The 24,338-nt window shown below is 42.1% G+C and overlaps 2 protein-coding genes and 1 non-coding gene across 5 annotated transcripts in view; 2 read left to right on the top strand and 1 right to left on the bottom strand.

Annotated features, from left to right (window-relative positions):
* The first annotated feature begins 3,292 nt into the window (after nt 1-3,292).
* Nucleotides 3,293-3,366, top strand: trnat-agu (transfer RNA threonine (anticodon AGU)). The gene has a single exon. It is a non-coding gene; the product is annotated as a tRNA-Thr (tRNA).
* Nucleotides 3,367-6,848: 3,482 nt separating this feature from the next.
* Nucleotides 6,849-18,290, bottom strand: mrpl53 (mitochondrial ribosomal protein L53). Its single transcript, XM_078398212.1, has 3 exons — nt 18,071-18,290; nt 13,706-13,818; nt 6,849-10,026 (listed from the first exon to the last, which is right to left on the bottom strand). Exons 1-3 carry the CDS (start codon nt 18,160-18,162, stop codon nt 9,902-9,904), a joined length of 330 nt encoding a protein of 109 aa, XP_078254338.1. The 5' UTR covers nt 18,163-18,290; the 3' UTR covers nt 6,849-9,901.
* A 597-nt stretch (nt 18,291-18,887) lies between these two features.
* Nucleotides 18,888-24,338, top strand: part of pag1 (phosphoprotein membrane anchor with glycosphingolipid microdomains 1) — a 113,075-nt gene continuing 107,624 nt past the window's right edge. The window contains exon 1 of one of the 3 annotated variants that reach the window (XM_078398209.1): nt 18,888-18,982. The gene's annotated coding sequence lies outside the window, so the exon portion shown is untranslated. The other 2 variants (XM_078398207.1, XM_078398210.1) reach the window with 2 other exon arrangements.

Here is a 24,338-nt window from a genome sequence, read left to right as displayed (position 1 = left end):
GTCATATAACACAGAAATGGCCCACGATGTCCATATTTTGGCCAACTACAGCAATACCATTTGCCTGCATTGGAACGATATCCTCATTGCCTTGCATACTCATTCTCTCAGAGTAGCAACCCTGTCCTACTATCCCATGCCTCTTATCACCCAACCCAACCTTGGGTCCAATTAGTCAGCTTGCTTTGGATCCCATGTGGCTTAACTGTCAATTCCAGCTTACCATGTGGGTGAGTGTCAGAGATTTGTCAGAGTCATGGAACCTTCCAGCAAGAAAGCAGACCCCTTGGCCCAACATGTCTCGGCCAACCAAGATGCCCCATCTAAGCTAATCCCATTTGCTCGTGAACATTTCAGATCTTATTTGTATCCAAGTGTCTTTTCAATGCTGTTATAGTACCTGTCTCAACTACCTCCTCTGGCAGCTCATTCCATATACTCAAGACTATCCGAGTGACAATGTTGCCCCTAATAAATCTTTCCCCTCTAGGTTTAAACCTATTTCATCTGGTTCTTGATTCCTTCACCCTGGGTAAAATATTCTGTGCATTCACGCTATCGATTCCTATGATGACTTCATACATCTCAATAAGATCACAACTTAGCCTCCTGTTCTCCAAGGAATAAGTCCTAGCCTGCCCAACCTCTCCCTATAGCTCAGGACCTTGAGTCCTGGCGACATCATCGTAAATCTTCTCTCCACTCTTTCCAGCTTAATGACATCCTTCCTATAGCAGGGCACCAAAGCTGCAGCCTTAACAACATATTGCACAACTGTAACATAACATTCCAACTTCTATATTCAATACCCTGACTGACAAAGGCTAATGTATCAAAAGCCTTTTTCACTACCCTGTCAACCTGCCACACCACTTTCAGGGAACTATGTAGCAGTAGTCCTAGATCCCTCTGCTCTACAACACTCGACAGGGCCCTACCATTCACTGCGAAGATTCTACCCTGGTTTGACTTCCAAAAATGCTACACCTCACATTTAACTGCATTAAACTCCATTAACCACTCATCCCATTTGCCCATCTGATCAAGATCCTGCTGTAATTTCTGATAACCATTTTTGATAACGACACCACCTACCTTGGTGTCATCTGGAAACTTGTTAATCATGCCTCGTACATTCTCATCCAAATCATTGATATAAACTACCAACAACAATAGGCCCAGCACCGGATCCCTGAGGTACACCACTAGATAAGAAAAAAACCCATTTGCCACCTCCATCTGCATTCTTCTATGAAGCAAATTCTGTATTGCCAGCCCGTTCTCCCTGCATCCCATGCAATGTAACCTTTCATATCAGCCTACCATGCAAAAACTTATCAAAGGCGTTGCTTAAGTCCATATAGACAACCTCTCCAACCTTGCTCACGTCAACCTTCTTGGTTACTTCTTCAATAAACTCAAATTAAATTCACAAGACGTGATCTCCCATGTACAAAAGCATACTAACCCTAGTCAGTCTCAATTGTCTATTCAAATGCACATGTATGATATCCCTCAGAATCTTCTCTAGTAACTCACCCATCACAGATGTTAGGCTCACTGGTCTATAGTTCCCAGGCTCTTACATGCAGCCCTTCTTAAATAGCGGCACAATATTAGCCACCCTCCCACTCATTCAGTACCTCACCCATGTCCAATGATGATTTGTATATCTCAGCCAGGGCTCCTACAATTTTTTTCTCTAGCTTCCCACGATGTCCTTGGATGTACCTGATCAGGCCCAGGAGATTTATTTACCTACATATGCCATAGGATGACCAGCATCTTAGCAATTACTGCTCCCATGTCTTTCTCCATGATAACAAATAGTGGAGAAATACTCAATGAAGACTTTGCCTATCTCTAGCAGCTCTACACATTGGGCTTGGTTTCTGAGGAGCACTATTCTGTCCACTTACCCTCGCCCTTAATATCTTATAAAATAATGTCATCAGGAGGAGTGTTTGTAGTACCGAGCAGAAAGTGGCCCAGCCAGAGCCTGGGACTTGAGCCCGATCGAACATCTCTGGAGGGACCTGAAAATAGCTGTGCATCGATGCTCCCCATCCAACCTGACAGAGCTTGAGAGGATCTGCAGAGAAGAATGGGAGAAATTACCCATATACAGGTGTGCCAAGCTTGTAGCGTCGTACCCAAGAAGACTTGAGACTGTAATCGCTGCCAAAGGTGCCTCAACAAAGTACTGAGTAAAGGGTCTGAATACTTATGTAAATTATATTTCAGTTATTTCTTTTTAATTACTTTGCAAAAATTTCTAAACACCTGTTTTTACTTTTTTATTATGGGGTATTGTGTGTAGATTGATGATATATAAAAAAAGAATTTATTCCATTTCAAAATAAGGCTGGAACGTAACAAAATGTGGAAAAGGTGATGGGGTCTGAATACTTTCTGAATGCACTGTATATTTCATAAACTGTCAGAGATACAGCCTAGTTAGGAAAAGAACATTCTGTGCACCATCAGGACCCACTGCTCATTTTTTATTTACAAGGTAACAGTTTTTAGGTGTCTATGTGGGTTGGTTGTTAGAGCACATCACCCCAAAGGAGTAATCCTATAGTAAAGGAAACTACCAAGCATTGTTCCAACTATTGCACCAAAGCTTTAGGAAAGCTTATAGTGATGGACGTATGGAATGAGCTGCGTGTGGAAGTAATTGAGGCAGGCATGATGACAACATTTAGATTTAGGTTTATTATTGTCACAAGTACCAAGGTACAATGAAAAGCTTTGTTTTGCATGCTATCCATCAGGCCAGGTAATACTATACATAAATACAATCAAGTCAAACTCAAGTACAATAGGTCAAGTCAAGTCAAGTCAATTTATTTGTATAGCACATTTAAAAATACAGGGTGCAGAATATAATTCTCAGCAATGCAGTGCATCAGATCCAGAGACAAAGTCCAATATCCGCAATGGGGTCGAGATGAATCGGTCCTTCCAGCTTATGGAAGGACTGTTCAGAAGCTTGGTCAAGTCTGGTGGTGCGCACCAGAAGGAATGATCGGAGTGGGACAAAAGTTGAATTATGTTGGCTGCTTTTCTGAGGTAGCGTGGAGTTTAGACGGAATCAATGGTGGGGAATCTGCTCTGTGTGAAGATCTGCTCTGTTGAAGCTCTCAGCACCGGTGGGGCATGCATTCCACCATGCTTCCTTAAGTTGATAACTAGTTCCTTCGTCCTGCTGACATAGGACAGGTTGCTGTCCTGATACCATCTTACTAATTTCATTACTTCCTGTATTCCGTCTCTTGTAGATGGAATTGGAGCCGTGGCTTAGTTGGTTAAAGCGCCTGTCTAGTAAACAGGAGATCCTGAGTGCGAATCTCAGTGGTGCCTAAGAGGCAAAAAAAAAAAGGGTGGCGCGGCGGTAGAGTTGCAGCCTTACAGCGAATGCAGCGCTGGAGACTCAGGTTCGATCCTGACTACGGGCGTCATCTGTACGGAGTTTGTACGTTCTCCCCGTGACTTGCGTGGGTTTTGTCCGAGATCCTCGGTTTCCTCCCACACTCCAAAGACGTACAGGGGTGTAGTAGGTTAATTGGCTGGGCAAATGTTTAAAAAAATTGTTCCTAGTGTAGGATAGTGTTAGTGGATCGCTGGGCGCCATGGACACGGTGGGCCTGTTTCCGCGCTGTATCTAAATCTAAAACAAAATTCTAAAAAATCTGAATTTGGCTGCAAAAAAAAGACATTTGCACAGGTAGGAATGGTCTAGCGGGATAAGGGCTAGTTGTGGAAAAATGGGAGTTGCTTGGAAGGAGCTTCTTTGTTGGCATGGAGGAGTTGGACCGAACGGCCTGTTTCAGTACTCTATGACTATCAAACTGAAAGGAACATTATTCTTATCCAGCAGATGGTGATGTTGGCCCGTTTTCCAAATTGCACATTTTAGAAATTGGAGCCACTACAACAGAGGTAAGGCCACCATTGATGAAGGGTATAATTTCAGGGATGATCTAGATCAGGGATCTCCAAACTATGGCCCACGGGCCACATCCGGCCCGCAGCAAGCTCTGAGACAGCGGGGACTGGAGGCAGAAGCTGCCGGCAAAGGTTCACCGGAGAGCGGATCGCCTCCGACCCAGAGCCGGGACAAAAGACAATAGGTGCAGGAGGAGGCCATTTGGCCCTTCGAGCCAGCACCGCCATTCAATGGGATCATGGCTGATCATTCTCAATCAGTATCCCGTTCCTGCCTTCTCCCCATACGCCGAGAGACAAGGTGAGCGATCGCAGTGGCCCCTCGAAACTTCCCTCCTCCTCGCCGCCGCTCAACCCGGGGAGGGGGGGGGGGGAGAGAGTCGGGGTAGAGGGAACAGCAGGTGAGAGCGCGGAGAGGGGGAGGGTGTCAGCGGGTGCTGCTCCCTCCCTCTCTCTCCTAGAGCCAGCGAGATCTGCGCCGCTCCTCCACTCTCTTCTCCAAACCCGTTTCCCTCGAATGTAGCGAAATACAAACAAACACGTGAAACATCCCTCCTCACCACCGCCGCCGCTCACCCCGGGGATGCGGGGCTTCTGAACAACTCTCTTTCCCCCCTCTCTCTCTACCCCCCTCTCTCTCTACCCCTCTCTCTCTCCTCCCCAGTGGTGGTCACTGTATTTTTTCTGTTTTATAAATAATTGCATACCAACCATATATATATATTCCAATATTTCAAGCTCGTTTTAAAAATTGAATATTATTTATTTGTTGCCATATAAACCTAATGTAATCTAACCTAACCTAGTTTAACCTTTCCTAATCTAATCGAACGTAACCTAGTCTAAACTTTTTTGAGTTCATTAAATTTATAAAACTCACACTTTTATTTTTTCCTACAGCCCGCAAAAATGTGCCAAATATAAATGTGGCCCTCATGCTGAAAAGTTTGGAGACCCCTGATCTAGATGCTAAGTGTAGCTAAAGCCATTGAAAATATTCTAAGTTGGGAGAAGTTACAAGTAGAGGAGATGAGGCCGTGAAAGAATTTGAAAGCAAGGGTTACAATTTAATACTGAGGCATTATTTAACTAAGAATCAAGGGGGATCAAGTGCAAATAATAGACTGTATAATACTAATAGAGAGAGGGAAACTGAATCCTGGTCATCTGATGCAACTGTCTTTATATTTTTCTCTCACAAGACACTCCCTGCTGATAAACTGTGATGAGTCATTACTATGGTAACCCAAGGCCAACAAAACATACTTCGTAACTCAATATATTCCCGTAACAAGGCACAACTTGTGATAAGGTAAACAGAATAATCCATAACCTCAAATTTACAGAGGGTAGAATAAGGGATATAGGCCTCAAGGTAACAAGCACTTTGACAGCAGATACAATCTGGTAATATTAGAGAGATGGAATTTGTCAGTCTTGGTGATGGCACAAATGCACATGAGAATATCAATACTGGGCCAAATGTAAACAAGGATGTAAACAGTCTTGTTACGTTCCCTATAGATGCTGGGGAGAAGGATTAAGTCAGTGTTGAGGAGGTGGACATTCTGACAGGTCCAATGATGTCTTAGATGATATCTAGTCAGAAAGAGTAAGAAAATAACTGCAGATGCTGGTACAAATCGAAGGTATTTATTCACAAAATGCTGGAGTAACTCAGCAGGTCAGGCAGCATTTCAGGAGAGAAGGAATGGGTGACGTTTCGGGTCTCAACCCGCTGAAGAAGGGTCTCGACCCGAAACGTCACCCATTCCTTCTTTCCCGACCTGCCTGACCTGCTGAGTTACTCCAGCATATTGTGAATAAATACCTTCTAGTCAGAAAGAAATCAGCTCATACAGTCGTAAATGTCAGATAAGAAATCTTATGGTTGTCGAGTCAAAGTGTAAATGGTAAAATGGAGCTGGCTATCTTGATCATACATGGATGAGTAGTTGATGAGCTATTGAATGACATTACTGATGAGGAGATATAGATGGGAGGGTGGGGAAGGTTATAGGAAGAGCCAAAAAAAATTTTTTTTTTAAAGAACAAGAGAGGCGAGCCCATTGCAGGTGATTAGCTGATGAGAGGTTAGAATAGAAAATAAGAGAATATCAGGCTGCAGCAGGCTCAGAGCTTCAGGGAGACAGTGTGCTAATGCTGAAGAAGGCTCTTGGAACCGAATGTTTACTGTAATCAAGACTATTTGCTCATATGAAGAGCACGCACTCTTAACTAGAATTAATTCCTTCACTGTATCTCCATCCTTGGACCCTGGATGGTACTGGGATGGTAAGTACTGCTGTGGTAGTAAGTGCAAGGCCCCAGCGTATCTAATATGCCCACCTGCCAGATACTGCTCTCCTCCACACATATGCTCCAGTTTAGAGAACCCTGATGTTGAGCTTTGGCGGGATGGCGGGACTGTCGTATGTTGAAAGGCTGGAGCAATTAGGCTTGTATACACTGGAATTTAGAAGGATGAGGGGGGATCTTATTGAAACATATAAGATAATTAGGGGATTTATTCACAAAATGCTGGAGTAACTCAGCAGGTCAGGCAGCATCTCGGGAGAGAAGGAATGGGTTAAGATAATTAGGGGATTGGACACATTAGAGGCAGGAAACATGTTCCCAATGTTGGGGGAGTCCAGAACAAGGGGCCACAGTTTAAGAATAAGGGGTAGGCCATTTAGAACGGAGATGAGGAAGAACTTTTTCAGTCAGAGAGTGGTGAAGGTGTGGAATTCTCTGCCTCAGAAGGCAGTGGAGGCCAGTTCGATGGATGCTTTCAAGAGAGAGCTGGATAGAGCTCTTAAGGATAGCGGAGTGAGGGGGTATGGGGAGAAGGCAGGAACGGGGTACTGATTGAGAGTGATCAGCCATGATCGCATTGAATGGCGGTGCTGGCTCGAAGGGCTGAATGGCCTACTCCTGCACCTATTGTCTATCTGATGTTGATTTCATTGTGGTGCTATTCTCCCAAGAAACAACATTCTATTTGTAATCCTTCCAATCTTCTGGAATTTTTTGAGGATGTAACTAGGGGAATGGACAAGGGAGAGCCGGTGGATGTGGTGTACCTGGACTTTCGGAAAGGTCCAACATAGTGGGCAAAATTAGAGCACATGGTTTTGGGGGTAGGGTACTGACATGGATAGAAAATTTGTTGGCAGACAGGAAACAAAGAGTAGGGACTAACGGTTCCCTTTCAGAATGGCAGGCAGTGACTAGTGGGTAACCGCAAGGCTCGGTGCTGGGACCGCAGCTATTTACAATATACATTAATGACTTAGATGAGGGGATTAAAAGTAACATTAGCAAATTTGCAGATGACACAAAGCTGGGTGGCAGTGTGAACCGTGAGGAGGATGCTATGAGGATGCAGGGTGACTTGGACAGGTTGTGCGAGTGGGCAAATGCATGGCAGATGCAGTTTAATGTGGATAAATGTGAGGTTATCCACTTTGGTGGTAAGAACAGGAAGGCAGATTATTACCTGAATAGTGTCAAGTTAGGAAAAGGGGAAGTACAACGAGATCTGGGTGTCCTTGTTCATCAGTCACTGAAAGTAAGCATGCAGGTACAGCAGGCAGTGAAGAAAGCTAATGGCATGTTTCACACAGAGACGTGAATCTGTGGAATTCTCTGCCTCAGAAGGCAGTGGAGGCCAATTCTCTAGATGCTTTCAAGACAGAGTTAGATAGAGCTCTTAAAGATAGCGGAGTCAAAGGATATAGGGAGAAGGCAGGAACGGGGTACTGATTGTGGATGATCAGCCATGATCACAGTGAATGGTGGTGCTAGCCCAAAGGGCCGAATGGCCTACTCCCGCACCTATTGTCTAAAACCACCCCAAATTTGTTCCTTTTTTATTAATTTCAACATTCTTTCCCCCGTTTAATAATATTCCAGATAAACATTTTTTCAGGCTGAACTCCAATAATTTCAGGCTGAAATTCAATAATTTCAGACAATCAATATTTCTAGCATTCGATATTTTCCTTCTGATCATTTTTTTCCCTTCCTGTTGACACGTCCCAGGACTGACCTTTTGTTTCTTCACTTACACCATTATCACTCTCCACCTGGCACTATTTTCCCTTTTTGGCACCAAATGTTAGGTTTCAAGCCATGGAATGTCTGTCTCTTTTACATTCCATCAATTGAATTTGAGATTGAAGTTGATGGAATTTCACAAAAGTCCTCTACAGTTTAATTATTAACTCCTCTGGTGCATTATTTTGGTTGTGTGGTTTAATAATTACTTTTCTTGATTAGAACAAAAAGCTACGATGGTCGGAAAGCCGAAACAAAAATAGAAAATGCTGTGAGAAGTTAGTTAAGTCAGGAAGCATCCACGAATACTGTAGGATATGGGCAACATAAATAGGCAGCTGCAAATGTTTCAGTTTCAGAGGAAGATACAATATAAGATAATCGCCTTTTCCCAAATGAACTGGCATGAGATTTTCACATTCTAACTATTTTGTATACCCTTTGGTATAATTTTATGGGTGACATAACAACGTCGAGAGTCCGTAGAAACAAAGAACGGCAGATGCTGGTTAATACACAAAAGGACACAAAGTGCTGGAGGTCAAGCAGCATTTCTGGAGAACATAGGTGACATTTTGGATCAAGAATCTTCTTCAGAGTCCCTTTAATTTTCCCTTCCATATTACTTCAGAAAATATAAATAGGTACATCTGAAGTTCTCAAAAAGGAGGCAACAACTTAGCTGTAAAACATACTTTGCCAATGTTATTCATAGGAAGAAATGTCTTTGGTCTAAAAAAAAATCCAATTTTTGCAATACTTAGTTAATATCTCTCATTTTTAATCTAAACTTTAAAGATAATTATGTCACTATCTATATTTGTTATCCTTAGCCTTATTTCAGAGTCACTGTTGCACATACAAAACAATGCCACGAGTAAAGCGTAATACAACAATAGTGTTCACTAAAGTAACTAAGTATTCTTATCTGGATAACATTTTTATTGCAGTCAATACAAATACATTAAGAGTAATGGGTAGGAAAGAACTGCAGATGCTGGTTTAAATCAAAGGTAGACACAAAATGCTGGAGTAACTCAGCGGGACAGGCGGCATCTCTGGAGAGAAGGAATGGGACGTTTCGGGTCGAGACCCTTCTGCAGACTGATGTCAGGGGAGTGGGCGGGACAGCGATAGAACATCGGCGAGACCAAGCGCAGGTTCGGCGATAGTTTCACTCAACACCTCCGCTCAGTCCGTCTTAACCTACCTGATCACCTGGTTGCTCAGTACTTTAACTCCCCCTCCCACTCCCAATCTGACCTTTCTATCTTGGGCCTCCTCCATTGCCAGAGTGAGGCCCAGCGCAAATTGGAGGAACAGCACCTCATATTTCACTTGGGTAGCTTACACCCCAGCGGTATGAACATTGACTTCTCCAAATAGCCCTTGCTTTCCCTCTCTCTCCATCCCCTCCCCCTTCCCATTTCTCCCACCAGTCTCCGGCTACATTCTATCTCTGTCCCGCCCACTCCCCTGACATCAGTTTGAAGAAGGGTCTCGACCCGAAACATCACCCATTCCTTCTCTCCAGAGATGCTGCCTGTGCCGCTGAGTTACTCCAGCATTTTGTCTGTACATGAAGAGTAATATAGTGATATGTCAGTATTCACAACTGGGTGTTCTGATAGCAGTTGCTAAGTTACAATGACTACAGTTTCTTCATTAATCCAGATTTTATTGAACACAGCTCTGGAGGACGTTGATTCTAAAATCATGACTCAGAAGTATGTTGAATGATGAACTGAGAGAGTTTCATCATACTAGACTGTTCTGTACATTGTAGGTGATCAATATATCTAATTAAACAAATCAATAGTCATTCAGCACTTCACCAGGTGTGAAATGTCAGTGAACACGTTAGCAGAAATGTGCACTGTAACTTAAATCAGCTTATTTTGGATCCAGTTTCTTGAGCCTGAGTGTCCTTGGCCACACATCTCTCATTGAAAAATGATAGCATCTCTTTGGTTGTCAAGTTTGCTGCCTTCAGTATCAAGCTTTCTCCATCATCTGTTAAAAGATGAAAAATTCACTTTTATAAATTAAATTAGTTGTAGATACTGAACTCTAAAAGAAACAAGCCAAACCATAAGAGGCCCCTGTTCTTTCTGGACATTGATAAAAGTGACATCAATTGTTCATAAGTGTGGAAACTAAATTGAAATATTTATATATATTTTGGAACGAAACTGACTAAAATGGAAGATAAAATTCATGTAAAATATGCAATAACTTTGAATGTACCCTTAAGCTAGAAAAGATGGGTTGTAAGAAAATCCAATTTTCAGATCCAATTATATCCTATGAAGTAGTACCAAACAGAGACAGCTGCTGAAAATAACTATTGTGGCAAAAATAAATGGAATACAGGATGCACCCAGTGGTTCCGATAAAGTTGTTTTTAAATTTAGCATTACTAGCCGCAGACACAAATATCATATCATCATATCATATATCATATATATACAGCCGGAAACAGGCCTTTTCGGCCCACCAAGTCCGTGCCGCCCAGCGATCCCCGTACATTAACACTATCCTACACCCACTAGGGACAATTTTTACATTTACCCAGCCAATTAACCTACATACCTGTACGTCTTTGGAGTATATATATTTGGAGTGGCTGAATTTATTTCTATGGGGATAGTTCAACAGTTTCCAATGCCCAGATTAAGTGAAAGAAAAGTGACATATTTATTGAAACAGTGTTAAATTGGGAAACGTTGATGTATGAAGACACTTCATGTTCGTGCACACCAATCACTGAAAACAAACATACAAGTACAGCAAGCAGTTAAGAAGACAATCTACTTCACTGCAAGACCATATGGGTAAAGGAACAGGGATGTCTTGCCACCATTATTCAGGTCTTTACAATTACTGTAGTAGGTTCAGTTTTTGTTCCCCTTTTCCAAGAAAATATATATATTTCACTTCAGGGAATATAGTAAACCCTCGTTATAACAGACTGTGGGTGGGGGGGGGGGGGGGGGGGGGGAGGAGGTCCATTATTGCCAATTGCCCACTATAACCAAATTAGATGTTATCATTGTGTAAATTGTGGAAACAAACAACTGTAGTTGCTGGTTAATACATAAAAGGACGTAAAGTGCTGGAGTAAGTCTGGAGAATATGGGTGGGTGATCTTTTGAGTTGAAACCCTTCTTCAGACACTCAGTCCGGAACTGGGCCTGGAATCTAGGTGAGTGGACAGCCCCAGCCTGCCGGCGGCCAGGGGAGAGGCGAGGATTGACGGAATCATTGGTCGTGGCACGCGGGCGGCCAGAATGTAGGTGAGGGGCGATGGCAAATGCGGTCTGGAAGCGGCTGAGGAAGCTGTGTGGGCCAATGGTGGTGGTAGAAGTTCTGGCCAGGGAAGTGGCGTCACCCGAGGACAGTGTGGGCAGCCATCAAAAGGTCAGTTCGCGTTAAACCAAAATCCGTTATAAAGAGCTCTGTTAAAATGAGGGTTTGCTGTCTACTACATTGACCGAATACCAAGAAGACTGCAGATGTCGCTTTTACATGTCCATCTGTTTGTCTTCTTTCTCTGCCCTCATTAATCTATCATCCAGGTTCCTAGGATGATGAAAGTGTCAAGGAGAAGTAAATTTGACTAGGTTTATAGACAATAGGTGCAGGAGTAGGCCATTCGGCCCTTCGAGCCAGCACCACCATTCAATGTGATCACGGCTGATCATTCTCAATCAGTACCCCGTTCCTGCCTTCTCCCCATACCCCCTGATTCCGCTATCCTTAAGAGCTCTATCTAGCTCTCTCTTGAATGCATTCAGAGAATTGGCCTCCACTGCCTTCTGAGGCAGAGAATTCCACAGATTTACAATTCTGACTGAAAAAGTTTTTCCTCATCTCCGTTCTAAATGGCCTACCCCTTATTCTTAAATGTATTCATTTGAAGAATGAGAGCCAATCTAATTGCAACATTCAAAATTCTAAGAAGAAGAAATTGACAAGTTGATGATAAAAAAAATTAAACTAAATGTCACACCAGTAACACTTGGTTTTCCACTGTTTCTGTAGAGAGCTTAAGAGGCCAAATCACTGAATATATGCAAGAAGATGTGTAAATTCCAGTTGCAAATTATATCAAGTGCTATGTTGAGAGAGTAGATGACACTGAGGAAGATAATCGACCATGATCATATTAAATGGTTGAACAGACTTGAATTTCTGAATGGCCTCCTCCTGATATTATTAATATTGCTAATTTCTTGTGTAAAATACTCAGCCAGACTATCTAATTGGACTGTTTTTGATAAACATGTATTGAACAAGAGCTTGTGGAAAAGGGTGGTAAATGGAATATCTAACAATTCGTGTTTGGTTTCTCCAATGCAGAGGAGGCACAACAAGAAAAAAGGAACACGAGTCTTAGAGAGAAAAAGAATACCAAAGAGTCCGGTTTGAGCCACTCAAAGCAAACAAATAAAGCTTTTTTAAAATGCGTAGCAAGACACATTGTTTATAAAGAGTGAAGAATACAAGAAGGCAGGCACAGGTTACTGATTGTGGATGATCAGCCATGATCACAATGAATGGCAGTGCTGGCTCGAAGGGCCAAATGGCCTCCTCCGGCAACTATTTTCTGTCGGTAGTACTATTTAAACATGAACGGAACAAACAGCAGACAGCAAAAATTAGCTGAGCTGTGAGCATCGTAAAGAAAAGTGGAATGGACAGAGGAATTGAACTAATTAATGGGATCATGAATGGGTTGAAATATTATTATCATTGACATTCTAGGTACCGGAGGTAAGGACAAATCATGAACAGAGAGAAAACTAGCATCAAGTGAAAGCCATATGCCAAGGAAACAGGCCCTTTGGCTCAATTCACTAATGCCAACCAAGATAACCCATCTAAGCTGGTCACATTTGTCCATATTTGGCCCTTATCCCTCTAAACTATTCCCATGTAGGTGTCTTTTAAATGCAGTTATCGTACCTTCCTCAGCTACCTCCTCCCACAGCTCGTTCTACATACCCACCACCCTCTGAATGAAAAAGATGACACTCAGGTTCCACTGAAATCTTTTCTCTCTCACCTTGAGTAGAGACAAAACTTCAGAGTGAACTCTGCGTATAGGGTTATTATCTTGCCTAATCCATTTTATTGCATATGAACAGTAGAGGATTTAACTCACTGGAAAACAGTGTTCTGTTTATATGTTTGTATATCATGATTTTTTTAAATATACATGTGTACATTGGTATCAATATTGAAAAATGCTTAGTTTTTTTATTCTCCCTGTAAGTAACCCTTCCCATCAAACAATCTCTTGAAGACTATTTCAGATAAAATACACCTCTAACAATATTTTTGGCACTAGCTCCCATAAGGACAAGTTTTATTTCATATAAAATGAAAAAAGTGCATAAATGCATATTATAAGTACTGTCACACTATGTATAAACTTCCAGAGATCAGCTGGAGTATTACATTATACTGATCAATGTAACTTAAAACCTCATTACACAATGATATCTAATCAAGAAAAGTAATTTATGATCAAGACCTGAATTTATCCAACAGCTTGATCAACAGTAATGGGAAAATCACAGTCACCTGACAATGAAGCTAACATTAGCTGAAAAATAGATGTGGGCTTTCCTTTATCATTTTTGATAAAGCTACATTTTAATAAGCTAAAATGGGAAGCACAACTTACTGAATTTTATAGATATTACAGGCTCTGTCTCATCATGCTTTACATCAGCTACGATCCGACAGTTGGAGTTTGTTTGACGTGCCTTTTTGGTTCCTACTGCAGCAAGAAATTCTCTACAAAACAAGTTTAAAAAAATGTAAATGGACACAAGCCTACCAAAATGTTAAATTGCTAACAGATTTTTCATGCCTTTTTAAAAATAAAATGCACTAGTGTCATTTCTATTTCAAGCGAAATTTCAAATAAATTGTTTTGTTTGGTGATCTTATTCCAAGATCTTTACTCCTCGGCCTCATTTTGTTTTTTTTAATGTTTGTTTTTTTAATTTTTAATTTAATTCATTACAGTGCATATAACAACAACAGTAACCCCCATACCCCATAATCATGAAAACAAACAAACAAAAACAAACAAATAAATAAATAAAAATAAATTTTAAAAAAACATAACTACAACGTGACAAAAAAGACAAAAGCACAAAAACATGAGTCAAGGTAATTTTCACAAGTCAAATATTTCAGTATTTTCACTGCTGGATTCAAAGAAGGTACAAAAGCGTGTGGCATTGAGGGGATAGTTTTACTTGTCCTTAATATGCTGCAGCACTGGGTTCCATATGTTGAAGAACTTTTGAGGGTTGCCAGACAATTCATATCTCAGCCTCTCTACGTGTAAGATGCCCATTAATTCTCTTAACCAAGTCTCCAACTAAGGAGCAGAGTCTGATTTCCATAGTTTCAAAATACATCTGTTGGCAATTACCATACCATCAACCAAAATTGTGCGAGCATTATGATCTAGCTTCTCAAGCGTTGTGGAATACCCGAATAGAGCAGTTTCAGGGTCCGGAGTTAAAATGACGTTTAAAACATTAGAGTACCATTGAAATAAAAGACACCAAAAGTTGGACAAGTCCAAAAGTGGTGAGCGAGTGTACCCTCGGCGGTCTTGCATCTATTACACAAATGTGAGAGATCAGGAACGATTTTATGCAGCTTAACCTTAGAGTAGTGTAATCTGTTTATAACCTTGAATTGAATCAATTGTAGCCTAGAATTAATAGAACAGGATGTTATACTTTTCAGTACTACCTTCCAGACATTGTCATCAATTTCAATGTTAAGGTCTTCTTCCCAGGTTTGTTTTATTTTTAAAGTAGATTTATCTAGTTTGTTTGAAAAGATACCTACAAAAGATGAGATTAGGTTCTTTGCTTCCAGGGGACCCAGCAAAATTTTGGACAATGAGTCGTCTTCGGGCAGGGACTCAAAAAGCGAATTGTTTTGTCGAACATAATTTCTCAGCTGCAAGTACCTGAAGAATTGAGTTTTGGGCAATGAGAACATGGATTGTAGCTGATCAAATGATGCAAAGTGTCTATTTATGTAAAGATCTTTTATTGTAACTATCCCTTTACAGCTCCATTCTGAACGCTATGTCTGTAAATGATAGGGGGAAAGCGTGGTTATGCCAGATTGGGGCGTGCATTGACGTATTCGTAACCTCACAAGCTTTCCTAATTTGGTGCCATATTTTCTGAGCATTGGACAGAGTGAAGTGATCCTCTCTAAGAGAGATGAGAGATCTGGGTAATGAAAAAAAGGAGAGCAGGGAGAGAAGTTTCGGGGGTTAAGCTTGGCCCCAATTTGTGTTTTTTTTTACATAGAAACATAAAACATAGAAAATAGGTGCAGGAGTAGGCCATTCGGCCCTTCGAGCCTGCACCGCCATTCAATATGATCATGGCTGATCATCCAACTCAGTATCCCGTACCTGCCTTTTCTCCATACCCCCGGTCCCTTTAGCCACAAGGGCCACATCTAACTCCCTCTTAAATATAACCAATGAACTGGCCTCAACTACCTTCTGTAGCAGAGAATTCCACAGATTCACCACTCTGTGTGAAAAAAAAACTTTCTCATCTCGGTCCTAAAAGACTTCCCCCTTATCCTTAAACTGTGACCCCTTGTTCTGGACTTCCCCAACAACGGGAACAATCTTCCTGCATCTAGCCTGTCCAACCCCTTAAGAATTTTGTACGTTTCTATAAGATCCCCCTCAATCTTCTAAATTCCAGCGAGTTCATTCATTTTGCCAAACTGAATTTAATTGTCTATCATCTGCTGATTCACTAAATCTGTGAAGTGAGGACGCCGCTGCCGAGGGAAGGAACAAAGGAGGACCCGGCGTGGGGGGCCCGCCGTGCGGGAGGGGGATGAACAATGGGGACCCGACTTGCAGGAGACTACCGTGAGGGGGGGTAAAACAATGGGGACCCACACACGGGGGGGACCGCTGTGAAGAACAATAGACAATGGAGGACCTGGCGTGGGGCGGCTGCCATGAGGGAGAGGAGGGGGAGAAGAACAAAGAAGAAACTGGTTTCGGGTGGGGGGGGGGGGAATTTGTAACTTTGTAAGCGCCCTTTATGGGCGACTATTTGCCATGAGTAAAGCTTAATACAACAATAGTGTTCACTAAAGTAACTAAGTATTCTTACCTGGATAAAAATGTTATTGCAGTCAATACAAGTACATTAAGAGTAATGTGTAGGAAATAACTGCAGATGCTGGTTGAAAAAGAAGACACAAATTGTTGGAGTAACTCAGCGGGTCAGGCAGCATCTCGGGAGAGAGGGAATGGGTGACGTTTCGGGTCGAGACCCTTCTTCAGACTGATATCAGGGGAGGGGGCGGGACAAATATAGAATGTAGTTGGAGACAGGAAGACTAGTGGGAGAACTGGGAAGGAGGAGAGAGGGAAAGCAGGGACTATCTGAAGTTCGAGGAGTCGATGTTCATACCGCTTGGGTTTAAACTACCCAAGCGAAATATGAGGTGCTGTTCCTCCAATTTGCGCTGGGCCTCACTCTGACAATGGAGGCGGTCCAGGACAGAAAGGTCAGATTGGGAATGGGAGGGGGACTTGAAGTGCTGAGCCACCAGGAGATCAGGTAGGTTAAGGCGGACTGAGCAGAGGTGTTCGGCGAAACGATCGCCGAGCCTGCGCTTGGTCTCGCCAATGTGGAGAAGTTGACACCTGGAACAGCCGATGCAGATAACCCTCTAGATACTGCTTGGTAAGAACAATCAGATTTTCTGAGATCTAAAGAAGACTTCTTACACAAAATAAGGCACACTTGTAGATGACACTGAAGCCACTGTTTTTTTTCTCGATAAGGCAACTATGGGATGACAGTTCAGGCTTCAAGTCAATCACTTTTCCATGGAGCAGATCCAACTTTAAAGCACTGAAAAAAGGCATAAAGTACTGGAGTAACTCAGTAGATCAAGCAGAATCCTGAATCACTCAGTTACCCCAGCACGTTGTGTCTATCCTGAATTAAGCAACATCTCTGCAGCACATGGATTGTTGATATTTCGGATCAGAACCATTTTTCAGACTGAATGAATGAATTTAGGCACTGAATTGGGCAGAAGCTAAAGAATCCTCAACACTGGCTGAAGTCCAGCCATATGTTCCAGTAATTTTTATTTTATTTAATTTATTTCATTTTTATGTGCTCCCTTGTTTGCTTCAACTTAAAAATACTTTAAACTAATGCTACTGTTAGAGTGACCTTGAAAGAATTATTAATGTTGGGCTACTATAACAGGGATCAATACCCTGCAAAGCCATTCTGGGTGCAGTCTCAGTCACTTGTTCTAACAGAAGACCTGTGAAAAACCTTGTTAATCTACTGCCCATCGAGCTGCGAGAATCCGTGTGATACAAGGGCAGGGGATCCAGCTCAATTAACGTTGTTAAATTCTCTCGTTGATACTGTCATATTTTCAGTATTTTCAACTTTTATGTCAAATTATTTTACATACAAGAAATATAGAATTCAGTAGATTCTACAAAAGTGCAAGAGATCATCAAAAAATAAACATGGGGTTTTCTTAAGAGACATATTTCCTTCCAGAATCAGAATAACCTTTATTGTCATCCAAAAAAACAAGTCTTTTGGACGAGATTTCGTCACCCACAGTCCAACAATAAGAGCAATAAAAATAAGCAATAACACACACAATCACAAACCAACACAAAACAAAAAAAAGAAACATCCATTACAGTGAGTCTCATCCAGTCACTGTGATGGAAGGCCAGAATGTACAAATAATACCAGAAATATTGAACTCTCCACCACAAATAGCAATTGATTATGTACAGTTAATGCTTGTGCTGCGATTGACAGATTGCTCACCAAATGTACCTGGGCGTGTGGGATAAAATTAAGAATTTGGATTAGGTAAAACATTTTAAGCATGTCAATTTAATAGGGAATTGACCCTAACTTAAATATAATGGACTATTCCTGACGTCGGCAATCTACTGAATTTTATTCTGGAAGGGCTTCCCTACCTGGCGCTTCGGACATTGGCTTGGAAAGGACAAAACTGCACGCTGATGTCTTTCACCGTCTTCAACGCCAGCCTGGTGCTGCCCGCCGCCATTTTATGTCACTCGGCCGCTGCAGCTGGTAACCATGCGGATCACGTGATCTGCGCCTCGACATGCACGCTGGGAAATGTAGTCCGTGGTGGAGGCCAGGCAGGGGACATCACTGGCAACTGGAGATAATAATAAACACAAAATGCTGGAGTAACTCAGCGGGACAGGCAGCATCTGTGGAGAGAAGGAATGGGAGTCGAGACCCTTTCTTCAGACAGTCAGGGGAGAGGAAGGCACATGGTCATAGAGATGAGGAAAAAATAATAATATGTGATAACGAGACATCAGGGTCAAGGAAAATGTAGAGTAGATCATTGTTAGCCAGAAGGTGACAATGTGAAGCATACAGCGATAAAATGTAAACAGGGACAGTCAGACTGGTCGGTGATCTGGGAAGGAGGGGGGTGTGGAGAGAGAGAGGGTTACTTGAGCTGAGAGAAGTCACCAATGTTCATACCGCTGGGGTGTAAGCTACCCAAGTGAAATATGAGGTGCTGTTCCTCCAATTTGCGTTGGGCCTCACTCTGACAATGGAGGAGGCCCAGGACAGAAAGGTCAGTGTGGGAATGGGTTAAAATGGTTAGCAACCGGGAGATCACTCGGGCCTTGGCTTGGTCTCGCCGCTATGTAGAAGTCCCGAGTGATCGACCCTTTTGTTTCACGTGTTCAGCTCTTTTTTAAAAAAAAATTCCAACGGAGTCGCGCAGACGCATTCGCCTTATGCCCAGCTGTTTGCAGTGGGGGTTTTTTTTTGTGTCGAGACCAGCAACGTGTGGGAGGAGCAGCAGCAACAGCAGCAGCAGCAGCAGCAGCAACGGGGAGGTAAGAAAGGAAGCTGGAGGCAGGCAGACAGACTAGTAGCTCGTTGCTGAGCGAAGCTCTGTGAGAATTGTATAGCAGAGAAAGAGAGAGAGACCGCTGTTCTCTACGTGCAGCGTTGTAATTTACTGCTTCAAATAGTATTTGTGTAGTACTCGAGCTGCTTGTTGTGCTTTTAATTTCAATCAACTCGGGCGAGGAACCGTTGCACGAATTAAAGGACTCGTTCGACGTCTTTTATGGCAAGTTTGTCTCTTTAAAAAAATCATTTGTAGCTAGATTCGCGAAATTATAGATTAGTCTGGACATCACACCAAGGATATAGTATTTGAAAAGACTCGTGGCTTTTCACGCCGAAGGCAGTTTGTAGATGTTGATGTACAGTGTAAGTCTGTGCAATAATACTTTTGTTGCTTGGGAAAATACAACGAAAAATACTGATGTGGAATAACAATGGTTTAAAAACACACAAAAAAAAGAAATACATTATCATGTATGGCCTTGAACGTGTTTCAATTTAGTTTGAATCTTTTCCTGTAGTGTCTGGTTTAGCGCAGTGAAGGGGTTTCATTAACGCTGCAAACATTTATCGAAATAAAGGTTCTTCATTAGGAACCGTCTCAGTTGCCTATGTGACTTGGATTTAAATCTGTAAATTGTGTGGAGTTGGGAGTTGTTTGAACATTAGGCGTTTCGTTTATTTGTTCTCCCAGAGAGTTTCGTGAAGGTGTTTCCAAATATTAGTAACAAGTCGTAATTAAAACATGAACAATCTCAGAAGTGATTGTGACAAATGATTTAGAATTTAAAGTGTTGGAGAAACTACGCAGGTTTCTCCAGCACTTTATATTTTGCTCAAGATTCCAGAATCTGTAGTCGCTTGAGTCTCCGTGATTTAAGATTCATCTAACCGATTGCGAATTGCCTGTTTCTGTCGTGTGTGCTACGAGCTAAATTTAAGGTTTTATTATACTTCCGATCACGAAGCACTTCACCATGTGAACATTTTGAATCGGGGAACTGTTGATAAAAAGTAAGAGCAAATATTGCCTAATTAACCTGCATGAAATTTGATCGATTATATGTTGAAATAACAGTTGATCTATGTTGAATTAAAAATCAGACGTTTGGTTAGTTGATGTTTAACTGATCTTGCCAGTATGGGCTCATCTGCTATTCTGGATGTGCACTGTTGTGTAGCATAGTTTGGGGAGTCTTAAACAAAACACGACAAGTAAATAGACTGGGTGAATGGGTCCTTGGATTTCAGTTATAACTACATTGATGCGTAATGTACATGGTGAATAGGAAAGCAGCATACTTGTTCATGTTTGTGTGACAGAATAGACTATGGAATTACACACTAGAAGTATTTCAAGTCCAACAAAGCAGTCGCATCAATCCGACTGCTCCTCCTTATTTTTTAAAAAAAAACCCCATTCAACCTATTTTCCCTCACAATTCCCTCAATTATTTGTTTTGAGTCTTTTTTTGCCGCTTAACCTACATTACAGGCTATCTGATAGTATCCAATGAACCTAATAGTACATATTTGTGATGTGGAAGAAACCTAGAGCACCCAGGGGAAACCCGTGCAGTTATAAAGGAAAAAATCCACGCAACAGCGCATGGGGTCAAGAATGGACTCTAGAGCTGCTCCATGACTGCCATGCCATCATGCAGCCATGTCAAAATCTACATTCCATTTGAATGACACAGCTCATTGCAGTGCTGAGATAGTGAATCGTGAAGGTATGAGAAATTCTGTTAATTTATCATTCATTGTTTCAATGTCGGTCTCTTGCAGGTCTCTTCTTTGTTGATCTAAAGATTGCAACGTTGAGAGAATGACATGCTATTCCTCCTATTCAGTTTCTTGCCTTCTAGTTTGCTTTTTATTAACTATCTCCTACAAATGTAGTTCAATTGCTACACTTTCTACATTGCCATTCCGCCTTTGCTTCCTTTGTACTATTAATATTTGTAATAAATCCAAAATAACGTAATTATATGAAAATGTATTATTGGAAATTAACATTTCAAATTATTCCACCTGCGGAATTTATTTTTCCACCTATTTTGATCTTCAATCAATTCTGAATGTTTCTATTAAAATGCCGTGATACACAGTAATTTGCTATCCATGTCCTGTTTTTGCCTAAAGTTCTCGTTTGTAGCACCAGTTGGCTTAAAGGGCCTCAACTGTCAAGACATGACTTGAAATGCAATTGAGTAATGTAAGAAATAACTCCTTTCAGAGGCAATCCCTTCAGCCATCTTGGCTGCATATTGTAAAATTCTTCTCTTGACAGAGAGAATCAAGCTTAAACCTATTATATTCACCTAATTTTATGTTACATCTCCTTCTCCAATGTAGAGTTTATTTACCAAATTCCAGTTAAAATGCATTTTGCATTTTTGTTTAAAGCTCCATGTTTGAAAACCAGTTGATATTAGCAGTTATTTAAGAAAATGTCACACTAAATCTTGGACTATTAATGTGGGTTTTGCACTTTGGTCATGTGCATCTCATGTTTTTGTTAGAGTTTTAACAAAGCCACATCTAACAAACTCCTGGGTATTCTGTGAGTATAGGATGGGAATAGGAGTAGGCAATGCAATCCTTCAAACCTGCTGAACCATTCGGTATGATCATGGCTTATCTCAGGATTACACATCTGCTCTTTATATGTACCTCTTAATGGTGTTTGTATCCGAAACAAAATCAGTCTTGAATACGTTCAGCAGTTTGGTTGTCATAGTCATTATAGTGGCACCCTGATACATTCAGTACCCTCTGAAAGAAGTTTTCCTCATCTCAGTTTTAAATCTTCCACCTTTTGACCCTGATACATTTAGTACCCTCTGAAAGAGGTTTTCCTTCATCTCAGTTTTAAATCTTCCTCCTTTTGACCCAAGACTGTGACCACTCATTCTCGACTCCCAATATGGGAAATCCTCCTCACAAAATCCAAAATTTCTAGCCCTGTCAGAATTTAGTATGAATATTTTTAAGGTTGACTAAACTAGGCTATTGGGTGTACGAGCCCCAATCCAAAGGAGCCATGGTTTCCCTGATCTACGGGCTTCCAAGTTTTCACAAGCAACTCCTCAATGCTGCCGTGTTTTAGAATTTTCTCTGCAGGAAACCCAGTCCACATTGTCCCAGTCACGCAGATAACCCAGGGTACATTGAACAATCACTGTTCCAGGTGTACACTGGCCCTATCCCCGAACTCTATCTCCATTACATTGACGAATGCATTGGTGCTACCTCCTGCACCCATGCAGAACTCATGGACTTCATTAACTTCACCAACAATTTCCAACCTGCACTCAAATTCACTTGGACCATCTCCGACACGCCCCTCCCCTTTCTTGATCTCACAGCCTCCATCACAGGAGATCGACTATCAACTGATGTCTATTACCCCACTGACTCCCACAACTATCTCAACTACACTTCTCTCCACTCTGTTTCCTGCAAAGACTCTATCCCCTACTCCCAATTCCTCTATCTATGCCGCATCTGTGCCTAAGATGCGTTCCATACCAGGACATCATTCTTGTCCTCATTCTTTAGTGAACGGGTGTTCCCCTCTCCCATCATAGATGAGGCCCTCGGACGTGTCTCCTCGGTATCCCACAGCTCCGGCCTTGCTTCTCCTCCCCCGAGTCGCAACAGAGACGGAGTCCCTCTAGTCCTTACCTTTCAGCCATCGCATACAACACGTAATCCACCGACACTTTCGCTACCTCCAACAGGATCTCAACACTTGTCACATCTTCCCATATCCACCCCTTTCTGCCTTCCTCAGAGAACGTTCCCTCCGTAACTCCCTCGTTATCTCATTCCTTCCCACCCAAACCACCCCCCCCCCCCCTCAGGTATCATCCCCAGCAACCATAGGTTATGCAACACCTGTCCCTATACCTCCTCCCTCAACTGTGTCCAGGGACCCCAACAGTCCTTTCAAGTTCGGCAGAGGTTCAATTGCACCTCCTCTACTGTATCTGTTGTTCAAGGTGTGCACTCTGCGGGGCCAAATGTAGACTGGACGATTGTTTCGCTGAACATCTTCGCTCAGCCCACCTGGACCTATCTGATCACCTGGTTGCTAAACACTTTAATTCTCCTTCCCATCCCCACACTGACCTTTCTGTCCTCGGTCTCCTCCATTGTCAGAGTGAGGTTAAACACAAATTGGAGGAACCGCATCTCACATTTTGCTGGGCAGCTTACAGCCCAGTTGTATGAATATTGATTTCTCTAACCTCAAGTAACCCCAGCATTCCCTCTCTCTCCATCCCTCCCCCACCCAAGTCGCACCAGCTTCTCATTTTCACCCAACAAACAGCTAACAATGGCCTGTTTCCTTTATCATCGTTACTTTTTTGCATATCTTTCATTCATTGTTCTTTATCGCTCTACGTCATCATCTCTATCTCTTGTTTCCCTTTCGCCTGACTAGTCTGAAGTAGGGTTTCGACCCGAAACATCACCTATTCCTTCTTTCTAGAGATGCTGCCTTTCCTGCTGAGTTACTCCAGCTTTTTGTGTCTACCTCCAATCCACTACATCCGGATACAGGAAAGCACGTCTCCTGCCCCATTTGCTTTCAGATTATTGGGCAGCTTTCTCAGATCTAAGGACCACCTGAGAGTTTACTCTCCATAAACTGCTTATATTCTTTGCCAGGAAATCTCAATTCCAAAACTCTATGCAATGCTTCCTGGTTTTTTATCGTCACATGCTCTCGGAGGGTGGGACTTGTATACCAATTGGCCTAGTTGTACGACAGGCCTAATCTATGATCTTAATTTTGTTTCAATTAGCAAGCTACGTAACAGTGTTAAAAATCTGTTTCAGCATTTTAATGTCTAATATTATAGAAAATCTTGTGGTTACCAACGGTAACCATATATATTAATGATTTGGATGAAGGAATTAGAAGTAATACTAGCAAGTATGCGGATGACACAAAGCTGGGTGGCAGTGTGAGCTGCGAAGAGGATGTTAGGAGGTTGCAGGGTGACCTGGACAGGTTGAGTGAGTGGGCAGATGCGTGGTAGATGCAGTATAATATAGATAAATGTGAGCTTATCCACTTTGGCGGCAAAAACAAGGAGGCAGATTATTATCTCAATGGTGTTAGGTTGGGTAAGGGGGAAGTGCAGCAAGACCAGGGTGTCCTTGTAAAGCAGTCACTGAAAGTTGGCGTGCAGGTACAGCAGGCAGTGAAGAAAGCTAATGGCATGTTGGCCTTCATAACGAGAGGATTTCAGTATCGGAGTAAAGAGGTTCTTCTGCAGTTGTATTAGACAATAGGTGCAGGAGTAGGACATTCGGCCCTTCAAG

The sequence above is a fragment of the Rhinoraja longicauda genome, chromosome 4 (genome assembly GCF_053455715.1).
Source record: "Rhinoraja longicauda isolate Sanriku21f chromosome 4, sRhiLon1.1, whole genome shotgun sequence".
In the NCBI taxonomy this organism is placed as follows: domain Eukaryota; kingdom Metazoa; phylum Chordata; class Chondrichthyes; order Rajiformes; family Arhynchobatidae; genus Rhinoraja; species Rhinoraja longicauda.
Note: the sequence above shows the minus strand (reverse complement) of the source record. Positions and strands in the feature narration are given on the sequence as shown.

What these genes read in the sequence shown, in the direction of transcription:
- mrpl53 (XM_078398212.1), bottom strand. Translation starts at nt 18,162, where the DNA reads ATGGCGGCGGGCAGCACCAGGCTGGCGTTGAAGACGGTGAAAGACATC. An exon ending in GCCAATGTCCGAAGCGCCAG is followed by an intron (nt 13,819 to 18,070) that starts GTAGGGAAGCCC and finishes CTTGTTTTGTAG; the next exon opens with AGAATTTCTTGCTGCAGTAG. An exon ending in TGTAATATCTATAAAATTCA is followed by an intron (nt 10,027 to 13,705) that starts GTAAGTTGTGCT and finishes ATCTTTTAACAG; the next exon opens with ATGATGGAGAAAGCTTGATA.